This window comes from Chrysochloris asiatica, unplaced genomic scaffold, assembly GCF_000296735.1.
Source record: "Chrysochloris asiatica unplaced genomic scaffold, ChrAsi1.0 scaffold00058, whole genome shotgun sequence".
NCBI lineage: Eukaryota > Metazoa > Chordata > Mammalia > Afrosoricida > Chrysochloridae > Chrysochloris > Chrysochloris asiatica.
In genome coordinates, this window is record NW_006408576.1 from 18,564,276 (window position 1) to 18,581,974 (window position 17,699).

The following is a 17,699-nucleotide window of genomic DNA, read 5'->3' on the forward strand; positions in this document are numbered from 1 at the left end:
TTTGGACCTCTTTCTATAGGTTTTGAATTGTTTCCAATGATGTTTCTATCTTATTTGATTATTCCTGTAGCACTTCCTGTCTTCTTCCTTATTTTTCTCAAGTCCATTGTAAAGTGTTTTGAAACATTTTATGATCATTTTTCTGAATTCCTTTTCAAGCATTTCCATGGCCTGCCCTCCTTCCAGAATGGAATCCAGGTCTACCTCTAGGTCATTTGTCTCAGACATTTTATCTTGTTTTTGGACATGTGCTGATATGGTCATCTGCTTTTGCTTCTTCGACATGTTTAGTATTTATCTGTGGCCTTAATACTTTATTATTGAGTGTGTGTGTTTTGGTATTTTTCATGCTTTCTGATTGCCTCCAGGTAGACGTGATTAGGATGTGGGCTTCCCTTTTCTCTTCTAATTGCTTAACTCAGAGTAACTTTCACAGGTGGTATCTCCCTCCCTGGTATATGGCAGATGCTGTTGGTTCTTGCTTGTAGTTTTGTGTTTTATAGAGTGTGATTGTAGCTTGACTATATGGCAGCAGTTGCTGTCTCTTCTTGGGTAATATAGGAAAAGAAAGAGTCCCCCAAAGGTAAAAGGGGAGCATAAAACCGCAACAGCAAAAAAAAAAACACATAAAAAAACAAAAAACCACTAAGAAAACAACAACAACAACAAACTAGATTGGATACTGTAGTCTGTAATCACAGAAAAGGGAGAGGAGGGAGAGAAGAAGAAAACAAAAAATCTATAGCCTTATATGAGTATGACTTTAATGTCTTCTTTCAGCTTCTTGCCTTCAAATCTACCTGAGAGATTTCAAGATGCCACTGTTGGTTGTTATGCTGCATCTCAGGATTTCATTTAATTTTCAGCCTGTTTTGTTTTTAAACTCTCTTTTTCTCTCCACACCCCTTGTTCTGGTTTTTGCATATTGAAAAAACAAAACAAAACGAAAAAAAAAAAAAAAAACAGTTCAATGCCGACTCTTGGGCTGAGATTATCTGTGCACATGCGTTACAGAAGAACCTACCAGTGGTCAGAGTGGGGAATGTCCACTCTTAGAGCCACATCAAGTCATCAGAATGGAGGTGCGCAAACAGTGTGTGTGTGGGGGGGGGGTGGTGGGGGGGATAGTAAACGTTACAAAAAAAAAAAAGAAAATCAGAACAAAGCAAAACCGACAGTGTATTGTCCACCTTTGCTCCGAGGTTCCCGTGGCTTTTTTCCATTGTGTGTCTGCTTACTACCCCCTGCGCTTGGTCTTGCCATTTGGTCTTATCCAAGTTGTTAGCTCTGGGCCACCGAGCCTGGCAGATTCAAAAGTACATGATTTCTTACTTTTGCTACAAGTTCCACTAGCCATAAGCCTTCAAACCTTTTAAATATTCCTATCTATGTAGTTCTAAGTTGTGGAGCTCTACCCTGAATCTGCTTTGCCTGGTATTCTGTGGTATTGCTGACAGCGAACCTCACTGCACCTTCACCCTAGCCACCATCAAGCTCTCTTCTTTTTCTTGTCTTCTTAATGACCTTTTGCTTTCTTCCTGTATGATGTTCTTGATGTCATCCCCACAACTCTCTGGTTTTCGGTCTGTAGTGTCTAATGCATTCAACCTGTTCTTGAGATGATCTCTAAATTCAGATGGAATATGTTCAAGAATATGTTTTGGTTTTAATGGACTTGTAATTGTCTTCAGCTTCAGCCTGAACTTGCATATGAGTGAGAAGCTGTTCTAACTATGGCCTTGTTTTTTGGCTGATGATGTGGAGCTTTTCACCATCTTTTCCCACAGATGTAGTTAGTTTGATTTCTGTGTATTTCATCTGGTGAGGTCCATGTGTATAGTCTTATGCTGTTTCAAAAAGGTATTTGCAATGAAGATGTCATTGGTCTTGCCAAATTCTGCCATGTGATCTACAGCATTGTTTCTGTCACCAAGGCCATAGTTTCCAACTACTGATATTTCCTCTTTGTTTCCAACCTTTGCATTCAAATTGCAAGTCATTATCAATACATCTTGATTGCATGTTTGATCAGTTTCAGACTGAAGAAGTTGATAGAATTCTTCAGTTTCATCATCGCTGGCATTAGTGGTTGGTATGGAAATTTGATAATAGTGACATTAATGGGTCTTCCTTGTAAGGGTATGAATATTACCCTATCACAGACAGCTTTGTACTTTAAGACAGATCTTGGTATGTTCTTTTTTAATGATGAATGAGATGCCATTCCTCTTCAATTTAGAATTCACTAGAGGTTATCTTTCTTCCCTAGACATGCTAAAAACATTGAGTCATTGTTTTTCAATAGATCAAAGATACAGTGTTGAAGAAACTAGTCAGAAAGGTTTTTACCAGTCCAACAGTAGGAAAAAGGAAAGGAGGTAAAGGGTAACTGGCTTTCTTCTACATGTCTTTGGCAAGAGCTGGAGCTGCCTGAGCTGAATTTTGACTGGTTGTTGTTAAGTGCCAGGGAGAGTCAGGTGTGACTCAGACTCATAGCGACCCTTTACAGGGTTTCTGAATAGTGGTTCAAACCGACCTTGCCGTTCATTGCATTATTGTGCAGCACCACACCCAGACTCCTGTTTTGTGACAACCTGTTTAATATTACCTTTCATGAGTGCATAATGTCCCTCTCTGTTCTTCCGGAACTGACATATTGATGGGCATGTGAAAATTGTGTCAGATACTCAAGGTTGCTTTTTTTTTTTTTTTAATCAACAGTAAGGTCCACAGAAACTTGGAAATATTCTGCTAAATAATCTGACATACATAAATTTTAGCAGGTTAACATTAAAAGAATCCCTGTACCCTTTATTCATACAACTTCAAAAACTGGTGAATAAATAGATACAAGCACATAGGAACTTTGCTTAAAGCAGCTAAGATTAATAGAGAATAAAATTATATTTAGTGGTAAGTCAGAAAACGGATCCTGATACCTTAGTAACGCCAAACTGCAAAGTAGCTCCTGGTCAGAAGACTGTGGAGAGGCTGTGAGACCAAAACCTAGGTCCCCAGGTGGGCTCGCTGCAGGGGAGTCTTTTTAAAGCTGCTGAACTGTATTAACTCATCATAAAATTAGCTAGTCAAAATTCAAAACATTCTGATCAAAATGGATGTGAACATGCCTTTCAAAGTCCTGCTGGTTATAGTTGGGAGGGAACTGCTCACTGCACATGGGGCACACCTTCCAGTGGCTTTCCATGTGCTCTTCAAACTTGTTCTGATCGTAGCTGGGATGGAACATTAATTTACAGAGGGGGCACTTCTGTGGACATCAAAACTGGAATCAAAGCAAAAACCTGTTCCATGCCCACGTAAATGCTGACTTGGAGGATCCGAACCAGTAGGTATAGGCTCATCTGCTTTGCTATCCTCAGGGTCTTCTAAACCATCAGGCCGACTAACGTTTTGAGCAGGCTGGCTGCAGATAACACTGTCCTCCAGTCCCCAAGAGTGTGCTCTAACAGGTGGCCTTTGAATTTCATCTGGATAAAAGGCACCATCTGCTCCATCTCTTGTTTCCTGTACTGCATACGGATTGCCATACTGCATAACTGGTGGCTTATTTGGCACTGCAGCCACATGAACAGTTTGCTCTGAGCACATGTTGAGATACTGTGAGACCTGTTGTGGACTCTGGAGATTCTGACCTTCCATTTTCCTTTCAGCTTGACTTTCTAGACTCCTTTTAATTTCCTTCTTCCTGGAAAGGTTTTCCAAATGTGAAGTTAGACCTTTTATTTCTTTGTCTTTCTGTGCCAACTGAAGTTTATAATTGTTCTCTACTTCAGCTAGTTCTCATTTTACATTTTCAGCAGTTTTCATTTGTTCTTTCCACTTCAACTCCATTTTTGCAAGTTCATCAGCATATATATTGCATTTTGTTTTCTCATCCTGTAAGAGTTGTTGACATATTTTGTACTTTTCTGTTTTGTCTTCAATTTCTTTGGTCATCTCACAGACTTGTTCCTTTGTTACAATATCAAAATCAGTCTCAGCTGCAGAAGGCGTTGGCCTTGCAACGACAGGAGAAATCAGAGTGATTGGGTCTGTGTTTATTGAGGCATCATTCACTCTCTGCTGACTCCCAGTTTTCTTTGTGAAGACATCATTATTACTGGTCGATTGGTCTGAAAGTTTGTTTATTTATCTTTGGAGCCTCTGGCATTCCTTGAATTTTTCTTTATAATGACCTGCCGCCATCTGAAGGCGGAGTTTCAGATCTTCCACCTCTCTTCTCAGCTCATGTTCCAGTGTATCAGTCTTTTCCTGATCTTTTTTTACAGCATTCAGTTTAAGTTCTGTCACTGCATCTGCTAACTGCTTTTTAACTTTCTCATTTTCCAAACGTGTGGTATGTAGATCTGCCATCATCTTATCATGGACACCTACAGCATCACTAAGCTCTTTAGCCAGAAAGGTAACTTCTTGCCCAGTAGCCTGAACCTGTTCCTCCGCTTTACAAAGTTGCTCCCTTAAATAAAATAGGTCTTCCTTACTTGAAGTAAGCAAAACTGTCCTTTGAAGATTTTCCTTTCAGCCAAACAGAACTGTAGTCTGCCAATCTCTTCTTTGAAATGAGTGATCATGTTTTCTTTGTTCCCATCTAAATTCTTTAAAGTCTGGACCTCTGACACAAGCTTGGTATTTTCTATTTCTGTGTTCTTCCAATGTATCTTGTATATTTCTTTTTCATCCTTTTCTGTCTTCAACTGACTTTCCAGTTGTTCTCTTTCATGTTTTGCCTTCCTGAGTTTGTCTTTTAAACTGTCTAGTTCAGTTTCTTTTTCAATTGCTTTGTGTGTCGCTGACACAATATCTTCTTCAAGCTGGAGAGCTTTTGATGTAACATCATCGCATTTCTTCTTAAATTCTTCATTTTCCATTTTCAAATTTTGTGATACTTCAATAAAACCCTCTTGCTCTACTTGTAACTGGTCACATTTTTCTTTCTCATGGTTAAGTTCACTTTCCATTCTTTCAACTTGTTCTTGAAGTTGTGTAGTTTCTTTTTCCAAAACTGCAATTAACTTTAACAGTTCTTTCATGATTTTCTCAATTTTCAACTCAAGAAGGCCAGCTTTTGTGGTCACCACCAACATGTCAGAATTTCCTTCATCCTCCATAATAAGCAATTCTTCAACTGGAGAAGCAGCTTAAAATTGGAAAGGTGTACTTGCTCCACAGATTTCACTCTTATGGGTAACATAACAGAATTGATAAATTTCTCCATCATCATTTGGAAGGTAATATCCTTGAAATGCTAGAACACAATTGACTGTTGATCCTTCAACATAATATAATGTTCAGGCATAGGGGACCACAAAAATGTGTAATAATCACGCTCAGTACTCCACCCAACCTTGAATATACTAACCCAATCTTTTGAATGTGGATGGATATATGGAGTTAAGGTGTAATGACATTCCAGATGTGCATTAGGTAGATAACTCTTGGCCACATTTTGAAAGATGACATGTGCAAAGTTGGACGTCTACAATGGGATAATTGAAAGGATATCATTGTAAATCCAGTGAAGGGGCTCCAGGACAGAGGGGAAGCGTTAGAGGAGATGACTGTGACCCTGAGACGCCATCAGCTGCCGAACCTCTTGCGCCACCTCCCTCCACCAACCGGCGACACCTCCCCTTAGGGCCGAGCTGGAGGCACCTCAAGGTTGCTTTTGATTTTAAAGCCTAAAGGTAGGAGTCAAATACTGACTTCAAACCTTAGGTTTCAGGCCCTTAGGCAGTATCCTGGAGTCCTGGTATGGTGATGTAGGATAGGCACTGGACTGCTAACCTCAAAGTCAATGGTTCAAACCCATCAGCCACTCTTTGGAAACCCTATACAGGGTCATTATGAGTCAGAACCAACTTGACAGCATTGTTTACCTGCAAAAATGACAAGGCAGTATCCTGGTGTGGTGCTGTAGAATAAGCACTGGACTGCTAAGTGAAAGGTTGGTAGTTCAAACCATCTAGCCACTTCTTGGAAATCCTATACAGTGTTGCTAGGAGTTGGAACCAACTCAGTGGCACTTAACAACCAGGCAGTATCAGCACTTTTCGAGGGAGACTCCTGTGTGTGCTAGTGGTGATGAAGTGCCATTGAGTAGGTTCTGACTTACAGTGACCCTGTATAGGGTTTCTGAGGAGTGGTTGGTGATTTTGAACCTCTGACCTTATGGTTCAAACCGACCTTGAAGTCCAGTGCATTATTCTCTAGTGCCACATCAGGACTCCAGACTCCTGGGTAGGTAACCCATTTAGAAAACAAAATATAGAAAAGCTTTCATGAACTGTCCAGTATTTTTATTCATTAGTAGGGGTACAAAGTTTAGCAACCAGTTCTGTTTGCTCTGTGTGTGCTTAAAAACTGTGTTGCTATTGTATTCTGGGAAGCAAAATGACTTTTCTTTACCTTGAGACCAGAAGAACTAGATGGTACCTTGCTGCTAGTCCCAACTGCTCTGAAAGGGATCACATTAGAAGGTCCTGGATAGAGTGGGAGAAAAATGTGGGACACAACTCAAAGCACAAAGAAAACAGGCTTATGAGTTGGATAGACTGGTGGAACCCCGAGACTATGGCAATTAATCACCCTTCAGGTCTGGAAAAGAGCTCACCGCCCACCCTCCCTCACCACTAAATTTTCAGACAAATAATAGATAGGTCTATAAGAGGAACAGTAACACTAGGGAAGTACACACACTTTAGAATAATCAACGATTTGAGATCAAAAGGGTAGCATTTGTCCAAATGTCAGAGTCCAGAAGTGTTAGGAAAGAAAGAGGAAACACAGGGAGGAAGTGGTATGAATAGTGTTGCATTGAGGCGATTACAGTCACTGAGATGAAATAAACTACATGAATAGTCTAATGTAAAGCAACGGTGTGCTCTGTACATAAACCTTCACCCAGTTCACAATAAGAATTTAAAAAATAAAGCAAAACAAAATCTTTTCTTCAAAGTTATCAGAGAATGTGGTTGGGACAACACATGATTTCATCTCCTGGTGCTACTTCTTGCCTGCTCATCAGTTTATTTAAATCACAGGTAATGGGAACATGTTATCAAGGTCTTGAATAGTATGTCAAATATACAAGCCACCGTCATCAATCACCATGTTTTTGTTTGATTTTATCACTTAGGTATAAGCAATATGAGGGGGTAAAAGAAAGTCAAGGTAAAACATGGTTAGAAAAATTAGAGTCTACTTCTAATGGTGTTTTGTGGAGTCTGATTCAATAAACACTGAAATACCCTTAGCCGTCATGGGGTAAGGCTTTCTTTCTAAGCCCCTACAAATATTCATTACCTATTTTCTCCTTCCTGCTGGGGTTGTTGTTATTGTTACATAGTGACCCTGTATACGGTTTCCAAGGAGCAGCTGGTGAATTTGAACCACCAACTTTGCAGTTCAAACTGACCTTGAGGTCCAGTGTTTTATCCTAAAGTGCCACACCAGGACTCCTAAGGGACATAGCAGGTGAAATTATATAATTTTGTATCCCCAGGTTTTTAATTTTAGAGCTATTTCAGATCGTGTTATTACTGATTGTTGTTGTTGTTGTTAAGTGCCGTCGAGTCAGTTCCGACCCATAGTGACCCTGTACAGGGTTTCCGAGGGTGTAAATCTTTACGGGAGTAGAAAGCCTCATCTTTCTCCCGCGGAGCAGCTGGTAGTTTCGAACCGCTGACCTTCAGGTTCGCAGCCCGATTCGTAACCACTACACTACCAGAGCTCATAGGATTCTTTAAAAAAAAATTGTGGGTTCAGTTGAACTACATATCATTATTTATAGTATGTATACATATGTCCTTTTTATAGGGCTGTGTGTACACTTTTTCTCTTTTAAATGAACGTAGTTATCTCATTGTTTTTGTGAATTATAAGTTGGTCATATCTCTCACTTAACCAAAAACCTAGCCCACTGCCACAAAGTTGATTCTAACTCATAGTGAATCCTGTAGGGTAGGATAGAACTGCTCCCTAGGGTCTTCAAGGCTGTACCTTTATGAGACCAGAAAGCCTCATCTTTCTCCCATGGTGGGTTTGAATCACTAATCTTGTGAATAATCGTAATTACAACACTGCTCATGTAGGAAAATTTACTCAAAAGGATGAAGGTCAGCCTATATTTTTTTTTTTTCTTATGGGATGAGTTCTGTTGTGGCACTGTGGGCTAATGTGCTGGACTGCAAGGTTGGTTTGAACCACAAGGTTGGCAGTTCAAGCTCATCAGCCACTCTTCGGAAACCCTATACAGGGTCTCTGCTATGAGTTGGAACCAACTCGATGGCGCTTAACAACAACTAGACAAAGGGAAGATATACTCATTTCATTGAAGGCAGTGTTACATTATAATATTTTTTAAGCTTTTGGTTTAACATGGCCACATCCATGAATCAGAGGAATTTTGCTTTATTTGCTAAAATGCATGTAAAGGTTTCTCTGTGGTTTGTTTTGTTGTTGTTGTTGTTAAGTGCTGGTGAGTTGGTTCCGATTCATAGCGATCCAGTACAGAGTTTCCAAGGAGCGACTGGTGAGTTTGAACTTACCTACATGGTTCAAACTGACCTTGAGCAGTCCACTTAATTTTAAGAATAGGCTTTTAAAATGAGGTAACTATCATTAAGTGTCATGAGTCTAATAAGTAATTAATTTTGGCTCCAGAAAGGAGAGTCTCACACACACACCCATTCATTGGTCAGGAAAAGAGTTAAATAGTCTAACAGCTCAGATCAAACGAATCCCATCTTCTCTTGGCATACAGGGAGCTGAACGGAAAATCAGGGATGAAGAACGAAAACAAAGCAAAAGAAAAGGCAAGTGTACTGACCCCAGCTCCCAGTTGAATGCCTGTAAGTAGCGTTTCAGACCTTTCCCATTTAGAACGATGCCTTGGATATTTTTGGTGGAAAACAGATGACTGCTAACGTAATAATTTTCTGGGGGAAGTTTTTTCAGAGCTCAGGCTTTTTTTGGCTGTAATTTCTAGCTCAGTTCTCAAAAACAACTTATATTCTACCTGAATAGCTGATTGTCTAAGTCTTAATTCCCAGTGAATATAGTTTTCTAGCATTTGCAAAATCTATAGCGCCTTATACATTTGGACATTTCACTAGGAAAGCTTCATTTCTTTCTTCTTATTAATTTTTTAATATGGCCAGTATTCACATTCACAAAGCTTGTCTCAACTGAAAGAAAGGGGAAAAAAAAAAAGCTGCTCTCTGCTTGTAGTTTTTCCCATATAGTGCGTGGGCTTCCAGCATGGTTCTTTGAACAGGCTGTCTGGCTAAGCAGACATTTGCCTGCAGCACATTAGTCAGGCTAGTCCTCCTGGCATCAAAGTGCAAGCCTCCGATGTCATTCAGAGTATAGCTAACTAACTAGGAAACCTTGTCAGTACATATTCAGGGCCAGATTATAGAGGAAGGTAGAGTCTGTAATTTATTAAATTAAAAATTAGATAATCATGCTTACTTTTGACCTCAGTGTTGAGCTTCCAGTATGTTCTGGAATGCACATTGCTGTTAGAACATAAACGATTTAATGAGAACAACTAAGGTGAACTTACTTCCAAATTATGTTTATACAATTACAAGTTTTAGTCTTACAGACAGAAAGTAAATATTGTTTGCTTCTGTTCCAGTTCTTCCATGTGTGTCTGTCTAGATGTGTTTAAAAAATCCCTTTTTTCTATTGATTTGGAAAAGCTGTTCAATTGATTTGGGTATAAATTCATACAGCATATTTCTTCACCTAAACAGATTTTTCTCTGAGTTCAGAAAATCTGACTTAAACCTTATATTGTGAGTGCTATAGTGTTTACTTTAAATTTCTTAGACATTGAGAAAAATAGCCTGCATCCAGTTTGTGTATGTAATCTATTGACTTTGGTTTCCTCATTTCTTTCTTTTTTTTTTTTTTTCCAGTTTCTGATGTTAAAGTGCCACTTCTTCCCTCTCACAAACGAATGGATATTACGGTTTTCAAACCTTTTATTGATCTTGATACTCAGCCTGTCCTCTTCATTCCTGATGTGCATTTTGCCAACCTTCAACGGGGCACTCATGTAGGTAACCAGTATCCCAGGGGTGACCGCAAGAAAGTAAGACCTGACAAAAAGAAAGGCTTTGGCATTGTTCATGTTCACTAGAAGTCAGTGTTTAGTAAGGTTGGATTCAGCATTAAGGGTGAGCTGGGATGACATGATGACCTTGCGATACAAAGTGTTAAGCTTAAGCTTTTTGAATTTGGGAATGCATTACCAAGCCTGTCAACTTAATTCTGTATCTTAGCTCTTTTTAAAAGATTCGACAATAGTAACATATATAAAGTTTGAAAGTATGATTTTGTATGTGTAATTTTACACAGACATGTGGGTGTTCTAGATGATTCAAAACAGAGTTTGGATAGATAGGAAGAGCCAGTGAAACAACTAGGGTGGGTAGCCTTCATGACACAGAGCACATCTGAAGGCTCTTCTCATGGTTTCAGTTACTGACTCATCAGCACATGTAGTACAACCATGTCTTGGCAAATAATGCTAAGTTTAAAAAATAGTCACACCCTGCTTTGTGGCAAAAGCTTGGTAGACATAGGAACTTAGAGTGGAGTATGCTTTTTATGCTGAATTCAAACAGATATAGAAAAAGATGGTATACTGTGCATTTTTAAAGACAGATATTTAAGGACTAATGGTTTTCAGAGTTCTTGGGAAGCCATTTCCAGTATGTTTGAATTCTAATAAGAACCTTGGGGGTAGGGGGCCGAAGTTGGCACATAGTAATAAAATAATATTTTAGGCTTTTAGGTACATTCAGTCTCTTGTCATGGCTTTCCAGCTCTGCATTGTAGGTCAGAAATAGTCTCAAATAAAATTGAAATAATTGAACATGGTTGTGTGCCAATAAAACTATAACCATTAGGCCCTATGGCCATAGTGTGCTTCTCCCTAGGTTAGAGTAGCCATTCCTCCCCCTCACTCCTTTACCTCATTATCTATAAAAACTGGTTACTGAAAAATAAGGCTAAGGGATTTTGTATTGGGTTGTTCAAATTCAAAATTATTCCTATTTGAGGAATAATTTATTTATAATCTGAAACATTTTCAGCATATTTTTAAAACAATATGTATTTTGGTTTTAGGTTCTCCCCATTGCCTCAGAAGAGTTGGAGGGTGATGGGTAAGATTTATGTTTTGTTTTAACAAATTATTTTTGTTCTAAAGCAATCTCAAACTTACAGAAGAATTGCAAATATGGTATAAGGAACATTTTTTTCCTGAGCCACTTGAGAGTAAGTTGCTAACCTATGACCCATATACTTCCCAAATATGTTGTACTATGAACAAGGTCATTCTCTTCTGTAATTGTCAAAATTAGGATATTAACATTGCTACAGTAGCACCATGTAATCCTGAGACCTCATTGAAGTTTTGCCAGTTATTCCAATAATGTCCTTAATTAATAAAAAAAGGATCCACTTCAGAAGAATACATTATTATATTTATGACTGTGTCTCTTCAATCTGGAACAATTTTGTCTCTCTTTGACTTTTCTGAGCTAACACCTGTATCTCAGTTTTGTTGTGTTGTTTCTCATGATTAGATTCAGGTTATACATCTTTGCCAGGAATATCATAGAAGTACTGTGCTCTGGTATTCTCAGTGCATCCTGTCACATGGCACACAATTTCAGTTTGTCCTGTTTCAATGATGATCACTCTGAACAGTTGATTAAGGTGTCTGATATCTGACAGGTTCTCCACTGTGAAAGTACTCTTTTTCTTTTTGTGATATATATTTTTGTGGGGAGGTGCTGTGAAATTTTGTAAATATCTAATTCTTCATCAGACATTCAATTTATTCATTTATTTACATAAGAAGAATCCACAATACCCTATTTTCTTTACTGCTCAAATTGTCCCAGAATTGGTCAGTAGGAGAAGCTGTTCAGACGGTCTGCTGGGCCCCTTTGGACATACTTTCATTCTCTAAGCACTTACTTTGCTTTCTGATATAAGATGTTCCAGACTCTGATATTTTCCCTTCTCTAGCCCTAGATTCAGCCTTTGCTCCAAGGAACTATGGTTCCTTTCAGTGGAAAGTGGTTTTTAGGATCCAAGATCAGGACCCTGTAGTTATTTTAGTTATTTTAGTATTTTCTTGGTCCCCCACTGAAGCTCACTCTAACTAAGCAGTCCTTCATCTATGCCTTTGATAGCTAGCCACAGAAGTTGCTTCCACTGTGCCTATTCTCCCCTTTTAATTTCATTGGATACAACTCTATTTAAAACCCATATCACCTTGTGCTGTGTTATCACAACAGTTTCCTAACTGGTTATTCCTCTTGTAGGTCCTGTCTCTACCACACACTTTGATGATAATATTCTCTTCTCACACAACCGTCATCAAAGATTCCTTACTACCTGTACCATAAAATCTATTAATTCCTTAGAGCCTAACTATCAAGATAATTCCACAGTAGAGTCCAGCCTAACTTTCTAGGTTTATCTTCTATGGAACATTTTGCTTCAGCTAATCTGGCCTTTCCTACACCCACTTTCCTTCTTTTTTCTAACTACCTGTGCAAAGTTATGTTATCTCAGTACCTACTCCGTAAAATTTCTATGAAAAGAAAAGAAACTCCATCTTGAGAAGCCAGCTTAATTTATCATAAGAGCACTGGAGTTATAGTCTATGTTGTTGTTATTGTTAAGTGCCGTTCAGTCAGCTCCAACCCATAGCGACCCTGTATAAAGTGTCCGAGAAACAGCTGGTGAGCTTGAACTGCCAACCTTGGGGTTCAAGCTGACTTTGCAGTCCAGCACATTAGCCCACAGTGCCCCACCAGAACTCCATGAGCCCCTCGTGAATTCAGTATGTTTCTTTGGACGTCAGATTTTTTCACCCCCACAATAAGGAAGCTGGACCAGATACAGAATGAAGGTCATTTTAAATTTAAAATGCAACTATATATCATAGAGCTCTTTTTATTTAAGCACTTGATTGGGTACTTGGCATTGACTTTGAAGTCACTACATGTTTTGAATCCATTGCAGATCTAACATGAAAAGGGGGCCATATGGAGCAGAAGATGATTTTGCTACTCCACCTCCTGCTAAACTGACCCGATTAGAAGAACCAAAAAGAGGTGTGTTGTTTTAGATTTCTTAGGAGGCATTTATAATTAGAAGTGAGTTTTGAATCTTTCAAAAGCATAAATTGTTCAAATAGACCTTGTCCAGCTTCACGTCCTTGAGTGTTTTTCCATTAGCTCAATGTCTAGCTTGAGTTTTAACCCTAGCAGAGTAAAAAAGAATTTGAAAACTCTATTCCTTTAGACAAATTGTACATTGATTCATGTTTGTAGTCCTTTATGTGGAGGTGTTTTTATTTTAACCACTACTTATTATCTGTTTTCTTATTTTGCTTTTATAAATTAACTGTGTCATTCCTCCCCCTCTCTTTTTTACCTCCTTACTTTGGACTGGGGATTAGTGTTGCTCTATGTTCGAAAGGAGTCAGAAGAAGTCTTTGATGCCCTGATGCTCAAGACGCCATCTTTGAAAGGCTTAATGGAAGCAGTAAGTAATATAGACTTTGTAAACTTCGTTGAAATTTCATGGAACAATTTTTTTTTTTTTTCTCATTGAACATATTTATTCAGACCACCCAAATTCTTTTGCGGTGTTGAAATTTTTAAAGCCTTTCCTGAATTATGGTGCTTTGTTTATGCCTGTGCTGAACCACACACTGTAGCCTGCCTTATATTGTTGTCATTTGCTTGCATGTCTTTCTAAAACTGGGCTTACTGCATTAGTTGGTGTAGGTAGTAATCACTTAATAATATCTGCTTTACTGAGTTGAGTAGATTTTTGATGGCTTATGAAATAGTTCAAATTGTATAAACCTCATTAGAATGAGATTGTCATTTAGCTGACCATTTTTAGCCATTGGGCTCCTAACTGCAAAGTTGGTAGTTCACACACACCAGCTGCTCTGTGGGGGAAAGGTGAAGCCATCTGTTCCCGTAAAGATTAAGTCTTGGAAACACAGTATATGAGGCAGAATCAATTTGATGGCAGTGGATTTGGTTTTGGGTTAGAAACTAAAACAGAAGTTTTTTTAATCAAGTAAAATCTTAAAAACATCACAGAGTGTAGTGGCTCCTTCCTAGGTTTTTCTCTGAAACACCTATTCCTAGGAGGTTTTTGAACTTGTGTCAAGAACTTACTTAAGGCATGTTTGAAAAAACTAGAAGTAAGACCAGTGATGACCATAAATCCTTCCTACAGGACTTCAACAAAGGGCTGTAGAGTCAACCAATGCCAGTGGTCCCTTTGGGGACATCAGTAAAAATGACAACATGAGAAACATCCTGTGCTGTTTCGATTTTGGCGTGGCCCCTGGGTATAAAACTGATCGACATTATACCTAATGATTCATCGCCCCTGTGTTGTAAGTGTATGTACTGTCAAATTGATTCTGACGCATAGCCATTGGATATGACAGTAGAACTGCCCCATGGGGTTTCTAAGACTGTAGTCTTTATGGGTCACTATGAGTTGGAACCAAGTTGACGGCACTTAACAACAACAATAGTCTTTATGGGGGCAGATCTCTAATTTGTCTCTCCTGTGGAGCTGCTGGTATATTTAAACTGCCAACCTTTTGGTTAACACCTGAATGCCTAGCCATTGCTCTGCTCTGGCTCCTTGCAACCGCTGTAGGTCATAAAAAATTTTAACTCAAAGCTTGTGTATAACTGGATTAGATATGTTTCCCTTATCTTGTCTTTACAACTGCAGTTACTTGAATTCATTTAACAATTATTTGTTTGGGGCATACTTTGCATCAAGTACTGATTTAGGCACTAGAATTACAAGAGTACCTAATGGAGTTTCATTCTTGTTAGGAATATGAAAGACAAAAAGTAAAAATAAACAGTATGTCATTGTGCAATGACAATAAGTAAAGATAAACAGTATATCAAGTGCAATGAAGAAATACAAGGTGAGAGAACTATGAGTTGTCAGGGAGCTGCTGTTAGTCTCTGGAGGGAAGCTACTCCCACAGTTCACAGGCATCTCTTTTAGTGTCTTCCCAACCCACACTTACCACAACTCACAAGCCCCATTGTACTCTGCTTTCCAAAGTCATCTTCTGCTTCCTGTGACTTCTGAGTTTCTTTTTTATCTTGTCTTTTGCTTCCTGTATTTTTTTCTGAGTTTCTCTTTTTTATCTTTTGATGATCCTTCATCATTTTAGGAATTATGCAAACTCTTGATAATAGGGAGTGAGGGTGAAGAAGATTGAGACTGCTAAATGTAACTTTTTAATTGCAGTGTCTTAAATCTCTTGGGGCCTGGTTTTTGTAAATATATGCAGTATTATTGTGAGAGGGCTTCAGAAAGTTCATGGAAAAACTGGAACTAAAAGTTTTTTTGCTGTTCCCTCATGTTGTTGTTTACCATCCAGTTGGTTCAGACACATAGTAACCCTGTATAGGTTTCCAAGAGAGGCTGTTGGGTCTAAACTGCTGACCTTGTAGTTACAAGTCAGTGCTTATCCTACTGTGACACACCAGGCCCTCATATCTAGTGACTGAGAAAAGCAGTGAGCTTTCTTAATGGTATGCTGAGTTTGGATTTGGTATGAAATTTATGATTTTGTTAGACTGCAAAAGATAGCCGGTTTTCTGAGGCCCCTGGTGTAGCACTGTAGGATAAGCTCTGGACTGCTAACCACTAGCCTGTCTGGAAATCCTCTGCAGGGTCGCTGTGAGTCAGAACCAACTCAGTGGCACTTAACGCACTTAACAACAAACTTTTTTTTTTTTTTCAAATAAAGTGGTAGTTTAAATGGGAGAATATCGGCATTACACCATCGTTTCATTGCAATGATTATAATCTCCTCTCCGTGCTTCATCATCATTCAACAGTATTTGCTTCCATTCCCTTTTTTTTTTTCTTTTGGGGTGGGGTGTACACAGAAACACTCAGGAAAATATAATAATTTAAGCAACCAAAAAGCATATTCTGTAAGCTTGCCTCCTGGCCACCAGTACCCAGTCCCTCTCTTTCCATGACTCCGGAATCATCAGTCCTCAGCTGCTCCCTCTCTCCATGTCCTCATCTCTGGTGTTGCTACTTCTCTGGATAGGGTCCTGCACCCCACTTGTGCCATCCTTACTGTTTTTTTGGGTTTTTAAATAAGTTAAATAACCTTTATTTTAGGGTCAGTTATAGCCACTAAAGGTTATGTTTATTCTACTATCTCTGATTTTTTAGTTTTTTATTTAATCAAGACAAACAGTAATAAAGAAAATGTTTTATAGTTAAGCTAGCCATTCCATAATCAAGCTGTTTTAGGGATATCAGGTGTAAAAGAGAAAAACAACATGAAATGATGTACATAGTCAGTTTCTATAGGGCTATGCTGTGATTTTCCTTAAAAAAAAAGAGTGAAAAGAAAATCTATGGAAAGTGTTGTGGGGAGGGGCGAATAAGAAACTCTGAAAATCCAGCTAGTGCTCACAGGTGAAGACTCTTCCACTTGTCTTTCTCTAATTTTTGCATCCCAATTCACTCTACTTCCAGTCAGTAGCCTGGAGAGGCTGCCATTTCTACTCCCTAAAGCACAGAAAAAAGCCCTGCCGGGAATATGTCTTGGTTTAAACAATTGATCCTAAGGATAGTACTAGTTGCCTTATCAATTTGCTTTTTTTCAAAAAACAGCCAAGCATCTTAACATTATTTCCTCTCTTTCGTGCATTCCAACCATGTCACAATCCCTGTGTCCCAGAGCCCTGTTGTTCCCCGGCTGTGTATACATCGTTATTTACCTCTGTCCCACTTAGTCCATCTGCCTTGTTCTTCCATTCCCCTCATACTTCTTGTGTATTGCCCCCCTCCCTAGCACCAAACTATTCCCTACCCTGTGTTCCACCTTCCCCTCCCTGCCCTCACCCCACCCCCTGCATCCTGGTAACCAGCAAAGAATTCCCCCACCTCCCTGCATTAGTGGTTCTTTTTCTTAGTCTTTTATAGTAGTGGTCCTATGCAGTATTTCTCCTTTTGGGACTGACTGATTTCACTCAACATAATGTCCTCAAGGTTTATCCATGTTATGCTGTGGCTTACAGCTTCCTTGTTGTTCTTCAAGGTAGCATAATATTCCATTGTATATATGTACCACAGTTTGTTTATCCATTCTTCAGTTGATGGGCACTTAGGCTGTCTCCATCTTTTTGCTATTGTAAATAGTGCTGCTATGAACATTGGTGTGCATATATCTACTTATAACAACAAACATTTCTTATTGCCACCTTGTGCTTTGCTCTTCCAATTGAGGCTAGGCAGTGATCCCAGTTTGGAAATCTGAGTGGACAGCAATTCCAAATAAAGCATTTGGGACTTCCTAGTAGACTGAATCAGCATTTTATTCTTGGAGTAATTTGTCCTTTCTCTTTAAAGATAACCTCTGAAAGGATAGTGTCCAAATTTTACCCTGTAATTCATGGCACTGTGTAGCCCACTGACTGATCACCAAAAATTAAGGGATTGTGGTTGGCCAGCAGTGAGGCAAAACCTGGGGACTCTTGGGCCCAGAGTCACTGACATGGCCATGGTGGACTGGAGTGGAGAGTGAAGCGTCCAGCTGATAAGAAGAGAGGGCATATGCA

At 39.1% G+C, this 17,699-nt stretch overlaps 1 protein-coding gene and 1 pseudogene across 1 annotated transcript in view; one reads left to right on the top strand and one right to left on the bottom strand.

Annotated features, from left to right (window-relative positions):
* The window catches only part of GRHL1 (grainyhead-like 1 (Drosophila)), an 89,139-nt gene that overhangs the window by 65,263 nt on the left and 6,177 nt on the right, over nucleotides 1–17,699 (top strand). The window contains exons 10-14 of the mRNA XM_006863989.1: nucleotides 8,783–8,834; nucleotides 9,945–10,084; nucleotides 11,161–11,198; nucleotides 13,075–13,166; nucleotides 13,514–13,599. Of these exons, the coding sequence (XP_006864051.1) occupies nucleotides 8,783–8,834; nucleotides 9,945–10,084; nucleotides 11,161–11,198; nucleotides 13,075–13,166; nucleotides 13,514–13,599 (408 nt within the window). The remainder of the gene's footprint in view (nucleotides 1–8,782; nucleotides 8,835–9,944; nucleotides 10,085–11,160; nucleotides 11,199–13,074; nucleotides 13,167–13,513; nucleotides 13,600–17,699) is intronic.
* On the bottom strand, nucleotides 3,083–8,411 carry LOC102836458 (annotated as a pseudogene).